The sequence below is a fragment of the Apostichopus japonicus genome, chromosome 21, assembly GCF_037975245.1.
Source record: "Apostichopus japonicus isolate 1M-3 chromosome 21, ASM3797524v1, whole genome shotgun sequence".
Taxonomy (NCBI): domain Eukaryota; kingdom Metazoa; phylum Echinodermata; class Holothuroidea; order Aspidochirotida; family Stichopodidae; genus Apostichopus; species Apostichopus japonicus.
Genome location: NC_092581.1, coordinates 8,737,846 through 8,756,944, shown reverse-complemented (window position 1 = coordinate 8,756,944; position 19,099 = coordinate 8,737,846). Strand labels below are relative to the sequence as shown.

The 19,099-nt window shown below is 36.1% G+C and overlaps 1 protein-coding gene across 1 annotated transcript in view; it reads right to left on the bottom strand.

Moving 5' to 3' along the window:
* The window catches only part of LOC139962635 (uncharacterized), a 36,875-nt gene extending 18,716 nt beyond the window's left edge, over positions 1–18,159 (bottom strand). Inside the window, exons 1-6 of the mRNA XM_071962794.1 lie at positions 18,002–18,159; positions 14,592–14,748; positions 13,035–13,206; positions 12,509–12,606; positions 7,826–7,877; positions 1,908–1,950 (exon numbers count right to left, since the gene is read on the bottom strand). Coding sequence (XP_071818895.1) covers positions 1,908–1,950; positions 7,826–7,877; positions 12,509–12,606; positions 13,035–13,206; positions 14,592–14,708 — 482 coding nt within the window. The 5' untranslated portion in view covers positions 14,709–14,748; positions 18,002–18,159. The remainder of the gene's footprint in view (positions 1–1,907; positions 1,951–7,825; positions 7,878–12,508; positions 12,607–13,034; positions 13,207–14,591; positions 14,749–18,001) is intronic.
* Positions 18,160–19,099: the final 940 nt, after the last annotated feature.

Sequence of the window (19,099 nt, the reverse complement as noted above, 5' to 3'; positions counted from 1 at the left end):
CACTTCCTTGTGCAATGTATGTATACATACATATACATGATTTGGTACTTATTTTCCATACGTGTACTTTGTGATAAAACACATAAATGAAATGAAACTTTATATGACATCCAGCTCTGGGCAACTGGCATCACAATTTCACTCTCAGGCAATCATTATAGATAAATCTATAGCCAACTATTATCATAATCGTGAAATATGACCGATAGGTAATTTGTTTTCTTGTAACCATAAGTCATTGGATGTATAACACTCTAACAACTAATCAATGTTTAGTTCATTCTGCAACTTATAACTTGGCTACATAATTTGTGTGAGCTACTTGTCTAAATCACAAGATTTCTGCAGTTGATCATCAGTTTACCAAAACATTTTATCCACAGTGTGTTATAACTCACAGTTAAAATCAATTTTACTGAAACATCCGGCCCCTATAAATTTTGGCACTAAATGCATTTTAGCTTTGAGTGTATGTATGTATGTATGTATATGTGATCTTCCCGCAAGCAGGAACTCGCGAAAGAAGCCATGGAGGCTTATAGACTCGCAAGCTGACCGAAGCCAATCTCTCGGCACACATCCATTTAACGTGTTATTAATGTGTTATTAATGTGTTAATGTGTTAGTGTGTTATTAATGATTATTGCCAATTCTAATTTTGTCTTTGTATCAAACAGTTTTGATCATACAGCATGTTTAACGTTAAAACCTGCTGCAAAAAGCAACTCTTCAAGTGTTTCAGCAGTTGAGCTATGTTTGTGCTTTGTTTTTTTAACGTTAAACTTGAGTAATCTTGCTAATGATATGCAAATTGCTATGGGATTTAGCTTCAAACAGCATACAAAATTAACAAATACTAACATAAAAAAGGTTACCCTTATGAAAATCTCAGTTGGATGACACAGAACATAGAAACAACTCCACCAGTTCTTGCTTTATTCTTAGTAATCATGTGTAGACCTATACTTGTGTAACATTTTATAGAAATAATACCTTATCTACATCAAACAGAGTAAAACAAATAGAAAATGTGTCCCTTTTAAGCTGTTCAGCATTCAAAGAAAAACACCTAGAACTATCAGAAGGGACATTCATATCACTGTAATGGTGTAAAGCATATATAACAATACCAATCAATGACTCATTCACAATGTTGTCTTATCTTAGTGTGCAGAAAGAAACATTGTTCCTAAAATACACCATACACTTGAAATCCTAAAACATTATTTGTTAATCTAGTTGCCAACTTCGAGATTCATTTTTGCAGTTATTCTACTTTTACAGAGAGTGCTTAGGGGCGGGTATGCATTCATAGCATGCCTGCAAGCAGCTACCTGTTACTATTTGAATTGAACAGGCAGCAACATAATTATCATGCAAAATAGAGGGCCCTCTTTACCTTTGAATAGTAGAAAGCTCATTGTGACCTAGACCTCTTACTAACATCCGATAATTGACAAAAAAGAAGGAGATACAGAGACAGACAATCATAACAATAATAAAATGAACAAGAACAGTATCAATGTATGTAACAGGAAATGACATATTTAACATGAGAAGTGTAGAGGAAAGTAGAAGGGAGTTTATTCTGACATATTCCAATTCTTTTGGAAAAAAAATACATATCTATGTAAAAGAAGTTCACCAACTGATTACTATGACTTTGGTTAAAGAAATGCCTGGCAGAACCTTTGTGGGACATATGATAAGTCAACTGCAAGGGGATTAAAAATTATAAAAATGAATGAATGTTCAACGCTACGAGACAAAACATTTCTGTTTATAGATATTTTAAAAGTTTTTGCCATACTATGTGTTGGATGAAAATGAGGTACAAGGAAAACAACAAAAAGCAAAAAAATGAAGAGCAGAAATATGCAAGAAATGCTCACAAGAAAAAAACTCACATTTTCATAAGATCTGTTAAACTGGAGGAGCTCTGATGACAATCTACAGGAAGACAGAACACCAAAGAGTATGAATCTATTCCTTGAGCCTCTTCATTAAATTCAGTTCATATTCAAAATGGACTTACAAGCATTATAATAATATCATTCAGCTTGGGAGGCATATTGCAGATAAGGTTAAAGAAGCTTGTAATAGTTTGTTCCATTATGATGTGATATCAGCTGCATCTTTTAGGAATGTGATGTTTAAAGGTTCCCCTTGAGATATCACACTAACAACTTTCCACAGATTGTTCACTTTTCATGAAATGACTGTTAAAATCCAAATAAGCTTTGTTACTCATTTTGGTCACTACTAACTTTTTGAGATATCAAAGTTTCATTTCTTTGATATTGTTCACAAATTGTTGAAGAGTCTGACATCTGCTGACCCCAAATGACCTTCAACCTCCAATAAAAACAACAGGGTACTTCCACTCAAAATAGGGCATCCACATAAATCGGATGATTTTAAACCGAGACCGATACCTTGAGATGACATGTTGACAAAGTTTTCAGACTTTGACCTCTGTTGACCTCTACTAACATAAGCAGGGTCCATCTGCAGACTCTAGGATAACTGCACACACTTTAGGAGATGCATCACAGTTACCCTGCTGGAATTATCGTGTTTACGACAAGGCGTCTATATACGTGGTAATCCAGTGTGTCACATCTATACATGGCAATACACTGTGTCACATCTATACATGACAATAGTGTGCCACATCTACATACGTTGCAATACAGTGTGTCACATCTACTCATGGCAATACACTGTGTCACATCTACTCATGGCAATACACTGTGTCACATCTATACATGACAATACAGAGTGTCACATCTATACATGGCAATAGTGTTACATCTATATACATGGCAATACAGTATGTCACATGATGTGACCATCTATACATGGCAATACAGTGTGTCACATCTATACATGGCAATACACTGTGTCACATCTATACATGACAATAGTGTGCCACATCTACATACGTTGCAATACAGTGTGTCACATCTATACATGGCAATACACTGTGTCACATCTATACATGGCATACAGTGTGTCACATCTATACATGTGGCAATACAGTGTGCCAAATCTACATGGTAATACAGTCCCCTTCATACATGCATAATGATCTAGCCAGGACTTGCTATCCTTTGATCGCAAAGCCTTTTGCCTTTCCATCTGTCCACAACAGTAAAAACTTAATTCAAACTCCAAGAAAGTACTTTATGGAGGGCAGTGGATGCTACAGGAATGCACTGAAAATGATGATGTTTTTGATGATTACCTCCTTTGCACTTTTGTCTGCTAGTCTTCCCAATCATAAAATGATGATGTATTATAAGCTAATATGCTAATTTTATGAGTTGCTGGTTGTTCCTCACAATATCTCCACTTTATGCTTCTATGTCATGGTTTCAAATTTCTTATTGCAAAGTAAGACATGATTTATCTTTATTACATTATATTAGGACAAACATTGAAAGTGGCACTAGTCTTCTGGATATCTATCTTTGCACTATGTGTGAACCATAAGTACCAGTATGCCTATGAAGTGGAGTATGGTATTAGCTGCAACTGAATCACTGAATTATTGACATTAAAGCTGATGCACTGTTCTGTCCATTGATACATCACTGGCCACTCTTTCACTTTTTTTGTTCACTGGCCACTCTTAAAGACAGGGAGGAGAGAGTGGAATGGTAGGGGAGAGGAGGGAATGGTGGGAGAGAGGTAGAAGGGGTGGATGGAGATGCAACAGCAGTTGTACTATCCTTCAAAACCATTACAACATGTTTGAACATTTTTTACATAGATATATACTGTAGCTAGTATACATTGGTATAATTATGCTACTGAAGAAATAATGTATATCATTAGAAAACAATACATTGATCACACATTTGTTTCCGTATGCCAGACAGATTAGAAATATTGCCATTTCCCTGATTGACGAAGGAAGAGTTACAATAACAGGCCGTGCCAATATCTTTTACATCCACCTCCAACACTTGGTATAAAAACTTAAGGATTGAGATGGGTCAACTGTTTCCATAGCAAGTCAGAAATCTTTGCATTGGATTTTTATTGCAATACCAGACCACCGAGGCAATTCTTCAGCTTTCAAGGTGGTACCTCACATAGGAAGGACACCAAGGCATTGTTTTACAAAGAAATTAAGAGAAAGAAATGTACACTGGCAGAAACGACAGAAAAACAAGAGTGATTGATGAGACGGATTCGTACAACCTTATGTCTAGAGCATTACGTTTCCTGTATTTGCTGGATACCTGAATTCTGGCAAATATATTCCCGGATTTGGAACAAGTTTTTGGGCCCTTAATTAGTTTAATGATGATTGAGATAATTATGATGAGGGCATCTTCCACAGGCTGATTAAAGGCACACTAGGCTCAGTTGGTGCTGTCAGTAGCGGTTGATTTTGGAGGGCACTATGGTACAAGGCACGAGCAACTGCCAGTTGGCAAATTTGCCCTTAGTGCATCCGATCCCTACCCGATCTCCAAATGTCATATATATGGCAATGGTTATAAGGCAGAAGAAACCAAAATTAGTGTGAATAGTTAAAAAAGCAAACTTGAGATTTCTAAACCCCCTAAGGTATCATGAAAATAAAGAATATATGAAGATTCCACATGTACCTCAAATGACCTTTGACCTCGACATAAAATAAAAGGTTTCTTGTACTCACTGCATGGATGTACATTCCACTTATGACATTAATCCAACCTTTGCCCTTTGAGTTATAATATTTCTAATATGTTTAGATTGTTGACCTCAAAATGACCTTAGACAACAAAATGTAAAACTTTCTTGTATAAAGGTGGATCTACATACCAAAGTATGAAGTTCATCCAACTTTCACTTCTGGAGTCATTGTGTTTACAAGGTTTCCAGACTTGCCTCGGCAGTCCTTGATTTGAATTTTAAGAAACAGGGTTCTTGTATAGTCACATGTAAATGTGTATCAAATATTCATCCCAAGCGTTCTCTCTGGAGTGTTACAAGCTGCAATGGCTGCAACCTCTGCATGTTGACCTTTAGCCACTACAAAACCAAAAGGATTCTTATACCCAGTAATATGAAGCTATGTGCCAAGTATGAAATCCATCCAAGCCTTAATTTTGGCATAACCACTGTGTTGACAAGGTTTACATAATTAGACCTATACTGACCTCAAATAACCCCTAGCCATCACCAGTTTCAGTGTTTTTTTTTTTTTTTTACTCATAAGAAGAGATGTAAACACCAATTATGATACTCAACCACGCTGCACTTTTAAGTATATGATATCTACAATTGTTTCAAACTTTGACCATTGCTGACCATTCATTTCACCAATTTCAATAGGGTTTTTGTATTATTGTACAAGTAGGATCTAAATACCGAATAAAAATTTCAACCAAGCTCCCGCAATTTAAAATACTTTTGATACAATGGGCAATAAATAGCCATATATACACACACACACAACATCATGACTGAATTAAACTTCAGCTACTAACAAGGTAGAATGTTTTAAAAGTTAGGTGACAGTTAAATCTGACTTAAACAAGCAGCTCAGTCTTGATAGATTGAAAAACACAAATGAAATTTACTTTTCCAATGCCAGCCTTTTCGATTCATCATGTTATAAATTCACGACAAACGGATGTGAGCAAAATGACTTTCAAAACATTGTCAGGTTTCCAAAATCCCAGAGAGCACCGCCCCGAGACGCTGTTAGAACAAATTTGCTGAGATTTCAAAATTTTGGTACATTTACAACATCTCCTAAAGGATGAAATGACCAACTGTCTTATTTAGGCACTATCCCTCGATTCATCTCAAACTAGAATTGACAGGTGACCATGATACATGAAGGTGCATGCTGAAACACCACAAAATCACATCCATAGTCAAGTCGAACAACTTTGTGATACTACCTTCTTCCTGAAATTACCGTCAACGCACTTCTTTAATTCACTCATTCTCTGGGTGGTGAGGAGGAATTGACCAATTACCCTACAAAAAACTGTCATCCTTACTAAAGGTAAAAACCAAATACAACAAAGGAGGAAACCTGGCAGTCTCAACAAAAATCAGGCATAATTTAATAATTTGTCAAGCACCTGACCAATTTTCACCTGATGCTTCTAGTTTTTGGGAAACAAGGCCTCAAGGTTATTGTGCAAAATACAGAGGCACGAGAAGAGAGGAATGAAAGAGTTTAAGTAGGTCATTACGACCATGTTGTTCCACTAAATGAAATTTACTCCCAGCGAGAATGTTTGAGAAACCCACAAATTCAAGGCAACTCTCACACATCTGTCACACAGGCGGGTACCTGGACTTAATTATCACACGAAAAAGAAAAACGGAGAAAAGAAGAAGATTCTTTTCCAAAGATAGCAGTGTCCTAAATATGTCTGCATTTAATGTCTAAACGAAGACAAGGACATAGTTTGACACGGTTCTAGTGCTGCAAGACCAACACCGAACTAGCAACTCTGTTAATATAAGACTTGGTATTGAAAACTGTCTGTGACTGCTGAGTCATCAACACTGTTTTTGGTGATACTTTATACATACTTCACTTGTATGTAGGTATTTTAGATCCTCCTGCAAGCAGGAACTCGAGAAGAAGCCATCATTGGCTTATCAAAGCCGCAAGCTTACCGAAGTCAGTCTCTTATATTCATATTTAATGTCCATGATAATGAATTGTCAATTTTCAACAACTCTGTAACTGGACGACATACATTACTCTTGGAGTGACTCAAACTCGGGACCTTATGATTGAAAGGCACTGGCATTAACCACTGATCTAACACGCCTTAGTAGTGCTTGTAGTACTTAGTAGCACTTGTGTACTACATTTAAACTATTACAGTACTGTTTAACATCACTGATCACCATGGCATGACTCTGTTGGAAAGTACCCCAAACTGGTAATGTAGTGTACGTATTGCGATTCACCACTCAACAGATGGATGTGGTAATGTGGCAGTCATTAGCTAACACTAACCATGCTGTTGAATGCAACCTATTTTATCTCCTTCACTTTTGCCCACCTGCCCGCCCGATCACCCCTCTCTAGTCTAAATGTGGACATATATATTTATTGTTACATAAGAGCACTTATCAAAACAACATTTTAGCATTAGTTCCATAAATTATTCCAACAACAAGAGATGACTTTTCAAACGAAAACTGCTCAAGACTTTTACACAGAGAAAGTTGCTATACAACCTTGTTGGAATAACAGAAGGGCTAATCACTTTCTAAGTGCTATTTGGGTTGGGTTTGTGTTTAAAACAAACAAATAACAAAAACTGCAAAAAGGGTTGGCTAAAATGGTGACAGAGGAGTTAGCGATTGATTTAGAAGATGAATAATTATAAGCTAAAATTTCCTGTTTGCAAAGAGAATGTTGAAGTAATACAAACAGCTTTGAATGAAGATACTTCAAACGATTAGACTCAGTCAAGTCATAGCTACACTTAAAATCAACTTTTTGAGTTGTTTATGATCATCTTTTGTGTGCTATTCCAATTAAACCCCACATGATGATGTAATTTGTTTATATGGCTAGTTAACTATCAGTTCAAATAATTAAGTGAAAAGTCAAAATTTTGACATGTAATTAATTATAATGAATTATGAAAAAGTGTCTGGCAACAAAGTGTTGAGAACTTAATGAAATCGTAAAATTACTAGCCTATAAAATTTCATTTGATGAAGAAAAATCTTGGTCTTGAGGAATAGCAATTCTATTTTCAGTACTAATTGGCAGGGATTGGTAAACTTAGCAACCAAGCAAAAAAAGAAAGGAGAAAAAAAAAAGACGAACTTGCGATATTACCTGATGAGTTTTCCTGTGATCCAAAGAACTGTGGCACTGTCTGGAGAGGACTCTAATATAGAAACAGATTTTTGGGGAAATTTGCAGAAATTATAAATTAAAACATAACTTAAAGAAATTTTACACTAGCAAAAATTACATCATATTTATTCTACTTTCCAACAAATCCATTGGATTGTAAAGAGTGCAATGTTATGATCACAATGTTTTATGGTTCATTGCAGTTTCAAAATATGCTAGAAAAGCTTTATAGTTCTCTTTTGGAGAACTTAGCTAACGTTATGAACCACATTTAGTTTGTGATTTCATTCAATAATTCACTGCTAATACCTGTTTTGTTTGCAGAGTAATTTTCAGCTTATCAGTTTATTTCAGTTTATCCTAAAATATTAAAAACACTCAATGATATTCTATGCACAAAAAAAAATGCTGTGAATCTTTGCAATTGTGTACCAAGTTTACATTTGATGGAGTATTTGTATATGATAGTGCATGTGATGTGAAACATAAACCTGGTAGGGTTACATAATTATTACGATGATAGCCCGAAGGGGTCCTGTGGTGACCAGCACTTTGAAAAATTCCCTTTAAAATGTCTCTATAGCACAACTTTCACAAAAGCAGTTTATTCCTTGTGAAATGTTTTGCTGACGTTCAATCAAGGGCATAGGAACCGGGGGGGCTGGGGGGGCACCAGCCCCCCAGTGAAAAATATGGGGGGCGGAAGTATCATTCCGCCCCCCCGCTCCGCAAGTCAGAAAACCCCTTTTTCATTTCCAAATGAGAAAAAAATCTCATTTGAAGCACCAAATTGCATCTAAGGCCAGGTGAAAATGCAAAATTCTTTACAAAATGGAGTGGGTGTTGAAGTGTGCTATATTGCACCAAATTGCATCTGAGGCCACCTGGAAATGCAAAAAAAAGGGCACCCCCTCCCCTTAGACCCCTCCCCCAGGCGGGCCATCAGTCTTCAGCCCCCCCACTCAAAAGTACCTTCCTACGCCACTGTGTTCAATAGATGTTCAGGTCAATTGTATTAATGATTTCAGATGGACAAAAGTTTGACAGTTTTAAATGAGTTTTGAAGATGTATTAGTCCAAGGTCATGTGACCAAGGAACATTATTACCTATCAGTTTTAACTACTCTGGTGGGGTGAAATGGTTCAATTTTTTTGAGAAGTAACCACAGCATGTAACTCAGAGTTGAGATGTAAAGCATTGTTCCATCCAATAGTTTGGAAATGATAAATATGTGATAAATGATCATAAAAAACTAGCCCATGTGCAATGTGCTCTAGGATATAGCAGATAAAGATTACCTAATCTCTGGGATCAGTTAATCACTTGATGACCTGAGGGCTGTGAGAATTAGATCAACTAACATGAGAACAGTTTACCTTTTACTTAGTCAATATAGCTTGGCAACTTGCCAGTTACTGCATTTAGCTGCATGTGAAAGGTAACATAATTCGTTCTGTACCGTAGATATTTGAGCATGAGCATGAAATACGTTCTTCTTTTTGCATATATTAATAGAGCCACCACATCTATGTCAGACTAGGAAATTTCTATGAACACTTACCCTAGTTTAGACCAACTTAAAACGTCCTCACATCCATTTTCCTACACTAAGGGTACTTAATATATGCAGGTAGGACATAAAATTTGTTTATTAACTGGTAAGGAAATTAAAGCAGTGATAAATTGCATCTTGGAAGCAGTGGCGGAGCTAGGGGTATTGGTCAGAGGGGGCGAGAATGGTCTGTAGGGGCGCTTTCGACACTATCTAAGCGGAGCGCCACCACAGGTTGGCGCAGAGCGTACACAAATTTTTTGAGTAAAGATACTCCCTAGATCGCCGGAAATGACCCTTTCTGGGCCTTGCTAATTTGCAGATAAACGAAAAATAAATAGCCGTTAGAGCATTTTGTCAGAAAATTACACCAACAAAATGGGACAAATGTCAATAGGTATTTGAGAGCGCAATAAAAAAGTTAATAATCGCGAATAAGAAAAAAGAGATAAAAAGCTGTAAAGGGCGCCAGCAGTCCATTTGAGTCCGTCAGGGGGGGGCATCTGCCCCCCCCCCCCCTGACTGTATGGACGCTCCGCCACTGCTTGGAAGGATAAGTAGAAAATACTCAACATACAACATTATGCAGCCTGGATATAAGTTAGTGCTCAAAGAGGATCTGAACTTTCCCCTTTCAAAATACTATAGTCCCTGTGTAGAAAACTGTGACACATGTTCAGACTTTTATATCGTAGCAAATGAAGCAATTTGTGATGAGATATTTGAATAAACTATTGCTGCAATGAGTTTTCTTGTAAACGATAGTATCTATAACTAGTTGTGAGCATCATGCACACTGTGAAATATTTTACAACAGCTGTAGTATGTTCTTGGAATGAATTGTTCCAATTGAATGCCAATATGAGTTGTAATAAAATATTACTATTTGTAATGTAAAACATACCAGCAACTTGATAAGAATTACTAACAGACCGTGAATACCATAGAAGCAATTAAAATAATAAAGCTGCAAATGTAATGATTGATTGCTTTATGTAAGCCAACCCACTTTACAAGTTTTACAAAAAGTAATTCCTGCAGCATAAATCTGTTGATATTGATGTTACTTTTAGTCTCTGTATATGACAATAGTGCAATGTCATTTCACAAGTTTTCACCAGGTTCATTGAACTAACTTGTTAAGGCAATATTCTGTCAGAATGCTACAAACATTTTTCTTGTCATCCAATTAAAGACTATCAATAACAATAATTACTTTTGCACCAATTCTCATATGTAAAGTAGGCTAGAAACATCAGCTACATGTTGTATTGACCAATATTTGATATTGTCATATGCAGGCCTAGAATTTCATCTTTTTTATCTGCTTGCTAAATTCTGAAAGTGCTTAAAAAGAAGCTACTGGCTAAAAATGTTTCAGTGGTATTTACCTGAATTACAACACACATAGGATTGTTTTGTAAAGGCCTATAGGAACATCTATGATCATAATATATAGCATATATATTAGCAGCAATAATACACTTATGTCACCTAATAAAATTGAGCTGACAGTTTGACAATTGCAATACCCAACTTATCATGTGTTGATGTTCTAAATTACTGTCACCTGGCGAAAAATGCAAGTGCCTTTGGCCTTTCTAGGCTGACAAAGAGCAAAATCCACAGGCATTTTGACAGTAAAATAAGGCTGTGTTTTGAGTTCTGATCTGCAAGAGATTTTCTCAAGACATCAATGCAACAAACTGTTCCATTGTACTTAAAAATGGCAGGAAAAATTGAGGAAATAAGTTGCTATAAGATTTGCATAACAAAGGCCTACCCATGCAGGCATTAACAAAAAGAAACCATGCCATGGTGTGAGTAATCAGAGTACACTAACGTTGATGAAATTTCATTCTATGACAGACATCCAACCCATGGCTCTCAATCATGCCTTGAAGATGATTACAGCCCCCTATCAAATTCCCCCTATGAAGTAAACATGATCATCATATACTGCTAGGATTTAAAAGCTTCCCATCTGACTAAGCCTCTAAACAATTTAACCACTTGTGACAAAAAGATACAGCTAAATTTTGGCAGCTGTCTGATAATATTATAGCTACAGATGATCCCAAATATTCTAATAACTAGTAAAAACTTCAATGTCCCTGAATTTCCCATCACCTTACCCCAATCATTGTCAGTATACACCTCATTCAAAACTAGGTCAGATTACCGGCATAAGAAATTTCTTTTTGCGCGAGTCTTCACACCCTTTAACTGTTCCCTCAAGTACACCGGATTACACATACTTAGCCACTGGTCATAGTAAAGTCACAGTAAAACGTACAGTTGCAGTTTGTAATTTATGGTAATATATATCTTATATGCTAATTATTTATCAAACCAACTATCTTTGTTTGAGGTTAGAGCTTAGAACACTGACTTTCAGCAGGCCTCAAAACCTAGGATATTTACTGGATAAATGCCTGTGAAGGTTGCCTTTTGTCATTAAAAGAAAAAAAAGGCACTAGCCAATTGTGTGAATACAACAAAATTCAGAGAACTCTCCTGTACACAGAAAAGGCATCGGAATTTACAAAGAAAAATCCAATGCCTTGTTTACCTCAATTTGTCATGCTATGTCATGCACTCACTCTGTTGTTGTCAGTGACATTTGTAAGAGTTTCACCAAACTAATTGAAACATTCCTGTCTAATATAATAAAACATGCTATCAGGTTGATGTCATTCTCACAGTAGAACTGCAGGCTGACCATTGCTTGATATAATTAATATCTACTGCTGTATTATCTCTTCATAAAACAACTGTATATGTTCTATTAAAAAAGGTAACTCAAAATCCACAGAAACAAATTTAACATGACTGTCCAAGCTTTGCGTACAAACTGTTAGCTTACATTGATCAGTTTGAATAGTACTGCCTAACTGTTAATTTTTAATAGACATCTATGGAGTGCAACGTACTTATATATCCAACAATATCTTTATGTTTTGTACTACAATATCCAAGTGGTTTCATTTTTTAAACAAGTAAATAGGATTCAAGTTATGACTAAGTACAATACTCATGTGTGCAAAGTGATTCTGATCTGGAGTTGTAATTTGAGATTTTTTTTACATAAGCAAGAAAAACAACATACCATTTGCTTACTTCCCTCTTGTCGTTGCGACAAAATGTTGTGCAAGTTGGATCGAAATTGCTCAATTTCTACATCTAGCTGGTAGTGGAGTTGATGATCTGAAAGAAAAGCCCATTGAACATCAAAACAACTAATTGGGGTGTATAAACAAAAAACAAACAAAAAACCAAAGATTTTTTTTATTAGCATGAGTAAGATTTTACATCTGATCTACTACAGAACTGTTTTGTCTGGGGGGGGGGGGGGAGTGAGGGATACCTATATACCTCTATATATCCCTGTTGAAAGACAATTTAGAACTTTCAGGGAGCCCATACCAGGGATACATTTATCTTGTGTTGCATTTCAAAATGCTATGGAAAATGGGCAAAGTGCTATACAAGTGCAAGATGTATATAGTTTTTTGCACGCAGGAACCATAGTATTTTATAAGACAAAGTTCAGAGCAAAATCATGAATACTAATTCATTCTGTGGAGGCCATCATCTTTAGGGGACGAGGAGCCGTCAATTTGTTGTAAATGTACCAATATCATCCAAGAAGTCTCTGTTATCACACACGTCTTCCAACATTCTCATTGATGGTGTGTTACATTTCTCCTGTTCTTGCAGTGTCTGGTTATGAGTTGTATCTGTGCAATTCAGCATTGACAAGGGCAAACCAGTAGGAGTAACTGATGCTGGCAATTTTGGGTGACCCTTCGTAGAGAGAATGGAAAATAAACAACATCACGACACAATGGATTCAAATAATTACCAGATGTACAGGTAATATGAAATGTTAAATGAAACTCATCTGTCCAACTCTCAGCCATTATACTTCGTGCATATATATCTCAACTTCATTTAAATCATCAAAGTAGCTGCATAAATGCAAACAAAAATTTAACTGTCAAATAATATCAAAATAGACATCTTCTTTAATACAGACTTAACTAAATTTTGGTTTAACTTTAAAATGATCCCACATTGAAAAACAGACTGAAATTGTATATTTTTCAGTCTTCAGTCTTTCAGGGAACAGTTATATTTAAAATTTACACTAGTAATTTTGTTCTCAATTCTCACCGTCAGTAATAATTAAAGAGCATGGGTTGAGTGGATTATTGCTTTAGAGGCAAAGTGAATGCTCCTTTAAGCTTATATTCATCTGACCAGTACAGTAGGTATACTGGTAGGTGTTGTGAGAATACCTAACTCATCTGTACTGTTTTCCAAAGTTTATAACAGCTAATTGACTTGGTCATTATGTTGAAGTAGCTGTGGGCAGATCTACAAGGTTTGGAGTATGTTTACACATGATCAACAACAACAGTTTAAAAAAACAAAAAAACAATTCAATTAAGAAAACCACTGGGATCTGAGTTATGGAAATACTGTCTCTGATGAAGTGATATCAGAAAAAGCACTTTTATATAGCTAAATTCTTTTACTCTGTCTTTCCCCTTGTTACTAGCTACTAAAGTATATGTCAGTGTGGGGTATAATTACAATGGATTTTAAGGAAAGTATGCTTACTGCTTTACTGTGTACTATGAAATGTTGCATTCTTATTCTCAGAAAAAAACGAAAAAAAAAAAAACGGGATTGCTGCACCTTTGCCCAGCCTACTCCTTTTAGATTTCTCTTTCTCACAAGAACATTTACCCCAATCATGATTCTCCAAGAATTTTGCACTTGAAGGTTCCCAGAAATCCTCTTTTTTTCACTTTTCTTTCATTACAACAATCTACTGTAGTCAATAGTTGCACCCTGTACACGTACAGTGGAGACTGTGTGTGGGGAGACATGTTTTGGCTTTGCTATTGAAAGTTAAACAGTATGATGGGTCTCAACGAGTAAACATTACATGCTCCTTTTGCCAGAAGTTTTCACACGTTGCAGGGCCTTCTCAAAGATTATGAAAGTTTATTTGACTTTTTTTGCATATTTGAGGCCATATAACATACTGGTAACCTTTAATTTGACTTATAGTCATGTTTATGATATAGACTTCAAACCAACAACTCTGGAAGCAAATTTACTTCTGTTGATCTCTCTATATATGAAAGGATATATAAGTACGGACTATACAGTATACATACCACATCGGAGGTGCTCCGTTCACATTTATAGGATGGAGAAGATGAGTATTCCTCTCTGAAGAATGCTTGGTATGGTGCTGATTGCATGTTCTTCTGGTGATCTATAACATTGTGCATACTGCTTCAAAACTCTGCACATGATTCATCAACCTCTTATCTGAAATATGGTCAGTTGAAGACAAGTCATCGTGAAACAGTATCTATATAATGTAAAAACACAACTATGCTATTAATGTGACAAATTCCTTGGGGAAGGGGAATAACAGGGGGAGGGAGAGTTAGGAGGGTTAACTGAAAACACTACCTAAATTTTCTTTCTCACTCTTGTGGGATATTTTCAGTAATATGATGAAAATTACTTTGCTATAGATTGATTTACTATGATTGTATGTAAGTAAACAATGTGTTGCAATACATTTCCTTAATACTCTGTGTGATATTTGCTATTAAGATCCCACCAAATGAGATTTATAGAGATGCTCTGAAAAAGTTCAGAGACTGACATGCATTGCACAAAGAAATCAGAGCTTCTCTACATGCAGACATACAAGTCTACATCAGCAAATATAAATACTATAAACCTCTGGGAACGTCAAATAGTTCCAGTATACAAGTCTTTATGTGGTTATCTATATCTAAGTGGGAGCCTTTGTGTGAACACATACCGTGGTATACACATGTTGTTGCATGCACTGATGGACAATGTAGCTGTTTGAAAGTCAAATTTTAACCACATTTTTAATTGCAATTCTAATACACACTATAGCCTCAATGATTATATAGAGTAAATTTTAACATATACTGGAAATTTTGTAAGATATTTTTCTTTGCTTTGATGGTTTGACCTTTGTAAACTTGTGTCTCCTTCTGGGAAAAAAACTAGTGTGGAAAGTATAATTTTAAACCAATAAATAAGCTGTTTACTTTTTAGCTGTTAAAGCTGACCTAAATCAGATATGAATTATATGCATGTAAAATTCTGAGAAACATGATTTCCTAAATCTCTATAGTTTGGCCCTAGACCTACTTTTGCCCTTTTGTCTAAATAGGCCTACAGTATATTTATTTACTCACAGTGATATTACCCTGTCATGGAATGCAACATTGAACTTACCAGAAAGAGATTGGCAGTTTTGTGGTTTACAAATGGCAATGGAAATGTTATGAATTGTCTTAGGCTGTAACTTAGCTTTTTACCATTTGAGTCCCCCCCCCCCAAAAAAAAATAGGCCAACATTAGGGGAAAGGATCAGTAACACAAAAACTTTAATTCATTTTCTCTCAAAATCTCACTCGATTCTCAGTGATAGGGGGAAGAAATAAATCCTTCCAACCAAACAAACACTATGAAGTATATTTCTAGCATTTTGATCAAAATACAGAAAAGAAAACCGACTCAGCCTAGACCTAGGTTACAGCTCAATTAAAGTTAAAATTAGGATATCAATTTAAAAGCTGCCAACTGGTAAACAATGCCTAAAACAATTCACAAAATTTCAAAGTGACATAGCATAGCCTAGTGTGTTTTCATAGTAAAATAATTAATGGTAAAATTTTCAGTTCCAGGGAATGAATACTTTTATGTATTGCAATTTTTTAAGAGAAGATTATAAGGATAGACCCAAATTAGTTCTAATTTGATGTTCCTTGAATTTGAAGTCAAGTTGAATTATCTCAACCTAATAAAGGCAATTTACTAGGCCTAGCTTCTAATCAATTTTTGTTATTCAGGCAAGTTAGTTAGTTTAGTTTAGTAGAAAAAAGGATCGGGAGGGACAATTAAGTCCCCATCAAGGACCCTATAGAGAGAGAAAAAAAATACTGAAGACACAAACACTCAGACCCGATTACAATGCTTAAAATGCTTGTCCAAAGCATTCTTAAACCCATTGGCACTACTTGCAAGTACAACTTTCTCAGGCAAACCCTTCCACTCATTCACAACCCTATTAGAAAAAAAGTTATGCCGAATATTAATCCTACTATGTGACTTTTGGAGTTTAAGACAATGACCTCTGGTACAACTACTGTTAGCAAACATGAAAAAGTCGGTAAAGGATAAATTGTCAAAACCATAAACAATCTTGAAAACCTTAATCAAGTCCCCACGTAACTTCCTAAGCTCCAGTGTGGTGAGATTCAACAGTTGTAACAGCCTATAATAAGGAACACTCTTTAAGGAACTAATCATGAACTAATCAGTTGTTACTGATTAGGGCCTAACAATACATTAGGCTGCTTTGCATAACGTGAATATTGTCAGGTCCATGTAGGGGCCTACGTTAAATTATCATCTTGTCTTGTCTGCTACTGCACTGAACGTCTGGAACTGGAAGTGGCTATCAAAGTAGTCATGCATCGCTGCGCGCAACTTAATTAAATTTGTGGTAGGCAGTTGAAGTTAACCGAGCTTAGCCCTTAATCATTTTCTACTTAGCCTAGCCAAGGACCAATGATAGGTCAAGATTTAAACTTTTTGACATAAATCAGTATCCATGTCGAATTTCTGACAGAGCACAGCCACAAAAGGTGTTGAGTACCATCAATTTGTGACAATGTTCATGTTGGTCTGCTGTAGCCTAGGCCTACCCTTTCCTCTTGGCTGTACTGTAGCCTGTATATTACATCTCCAGTTGCACGAACGTTTGGTATTGACCAATGAACTAGCATTTCGCCGGTTTAGGATACAGTGTCAGTAGGCCTAAACTAAAGCAATAAATCCAGGCCTATGCCGTACACTACAGTACTACAGTACACTACAGTACTTAACTTCTACTACAGTACTACTACTAGTATAGTCAGTATTGCGAAGTTCGGCATACTGCGAGGTTCGGACACCCTAAGAAATACACGATTTCACCATGAAAATCTACAGGAAGAGTCAAATTTCACCAAAAAGTACGAAGCTACAGTTATTTTCTCTCCAAAATGACCCGCGTGCAAGAAATTACTTACATATTTGTCAATAAAATGACGAAGATCTATGAAGTCTGTTATAATTACTGAAAGAGCAACTGCGCCACCAATTTTATCACCAGCGCCACACTGTGGGTTGCGTGTCCGAACTTCGCAATACTCTAGCAAAGAAATACCAGTTCCACAATCACGAAGAATCTTCTTGGAAAACAACGTGAAAACAGTTTGCAGGAAAGAAAGTTTGGCCGTGTATCGTACTATAACAAAATTCTCCCACCTTATGAAGTATATTTTCAAATGATTTATACCAGAAGATTTAGTTTTGGGGTGTTTTAAGTCTTAAGTGGGCGAACTTCGAAGTCACCATCCTACTAAGTACTAGGCTATGTAGTGTTAGGCTGTTATTGAGCTACAACTATGCAACCTAGTACTAAAGTTAAGTAGGCATCCACTCAAAGTATGGAGTGGTAACCAAAACTTGGCGACCTGTTTACCTCTTAGTATCTTCAGCAAAGCTAACACCAAATATAAGGAAATCATATAGTTTATAATTATAGCCAATGGCCTACTGTATGATGGTGTTGCCATTGACTTGTTGAGATGACAGTACAGACGGCCGCACAGTTATCGCACCGTAACTGCGTGCCCAATCATCCAGTCATTCTCCGAAGTAAGGCAGGCCGTTAACGACAAAACGTTAGAGACAAATGGGAGAACATTTGATTAGACTACCACCTATGCATAAATCGAAGTATAGAGATAATTTATAATTGTATTTATTTATGTTATAATTATTTCATAATCTGAATTTTATTATTTGTAGAAATTGTCATTACACACAAACATCTCATCTGAGAATTAACTAATGACTGACTCCCTGCAATATGATCCCTTCTCAAACAGAGAGCAAAGAGAACAAACTGTTAACAACTGTTGTTGTGTACAACCATTCCTTGTTCATTGAAGCTGAAAATTTTAGGAAACAGTTCGTGGTAACAGACCATCTTAGTGGCAATGAGTATGATATAAGATACAGAAAGTCAAAGATAAATGCTTATGTTGATTGTTTGTCAAGATAACCTAAGTATTGACGACATTATGTTATGTTACATAATGTTATGTTACATAATGTAACATAATGTTAAAAATAATTCAGTTGATCAATTTACTGTTAGTGATTGTAGTTGAGTTACACCATGGTGTGAAACTACAGATATATAATACCCTTTTCAGCCTTTTGCCTAAGATCATGTTTAGTATCTATCCTTCCAATTTGACTTTAAATATAAGGCGCTTTATAATTTTTTTTGATTTGATTGAATTAACCTTTAAACACCATCACATGAACGTTACATTCCATTTGCAAAGAACTCAGTGGCGGCGGAACGGGGGGGGGGGCTTGGGGGTTCAGCCCCCCAATGAAAAAGTTGAGGGGGCAAATGCATGATAAGCCCCCTCAATATTTACCAAGGCTCCGAAACGTGCATCTGCCCATTTTTTAATGGATACTTGTCGATCTGTCCGTGCACACGTGTACTATAGGTGTAATAATTAAATATGATAATTGATTGTCTGTATCATGCCTCATCGAA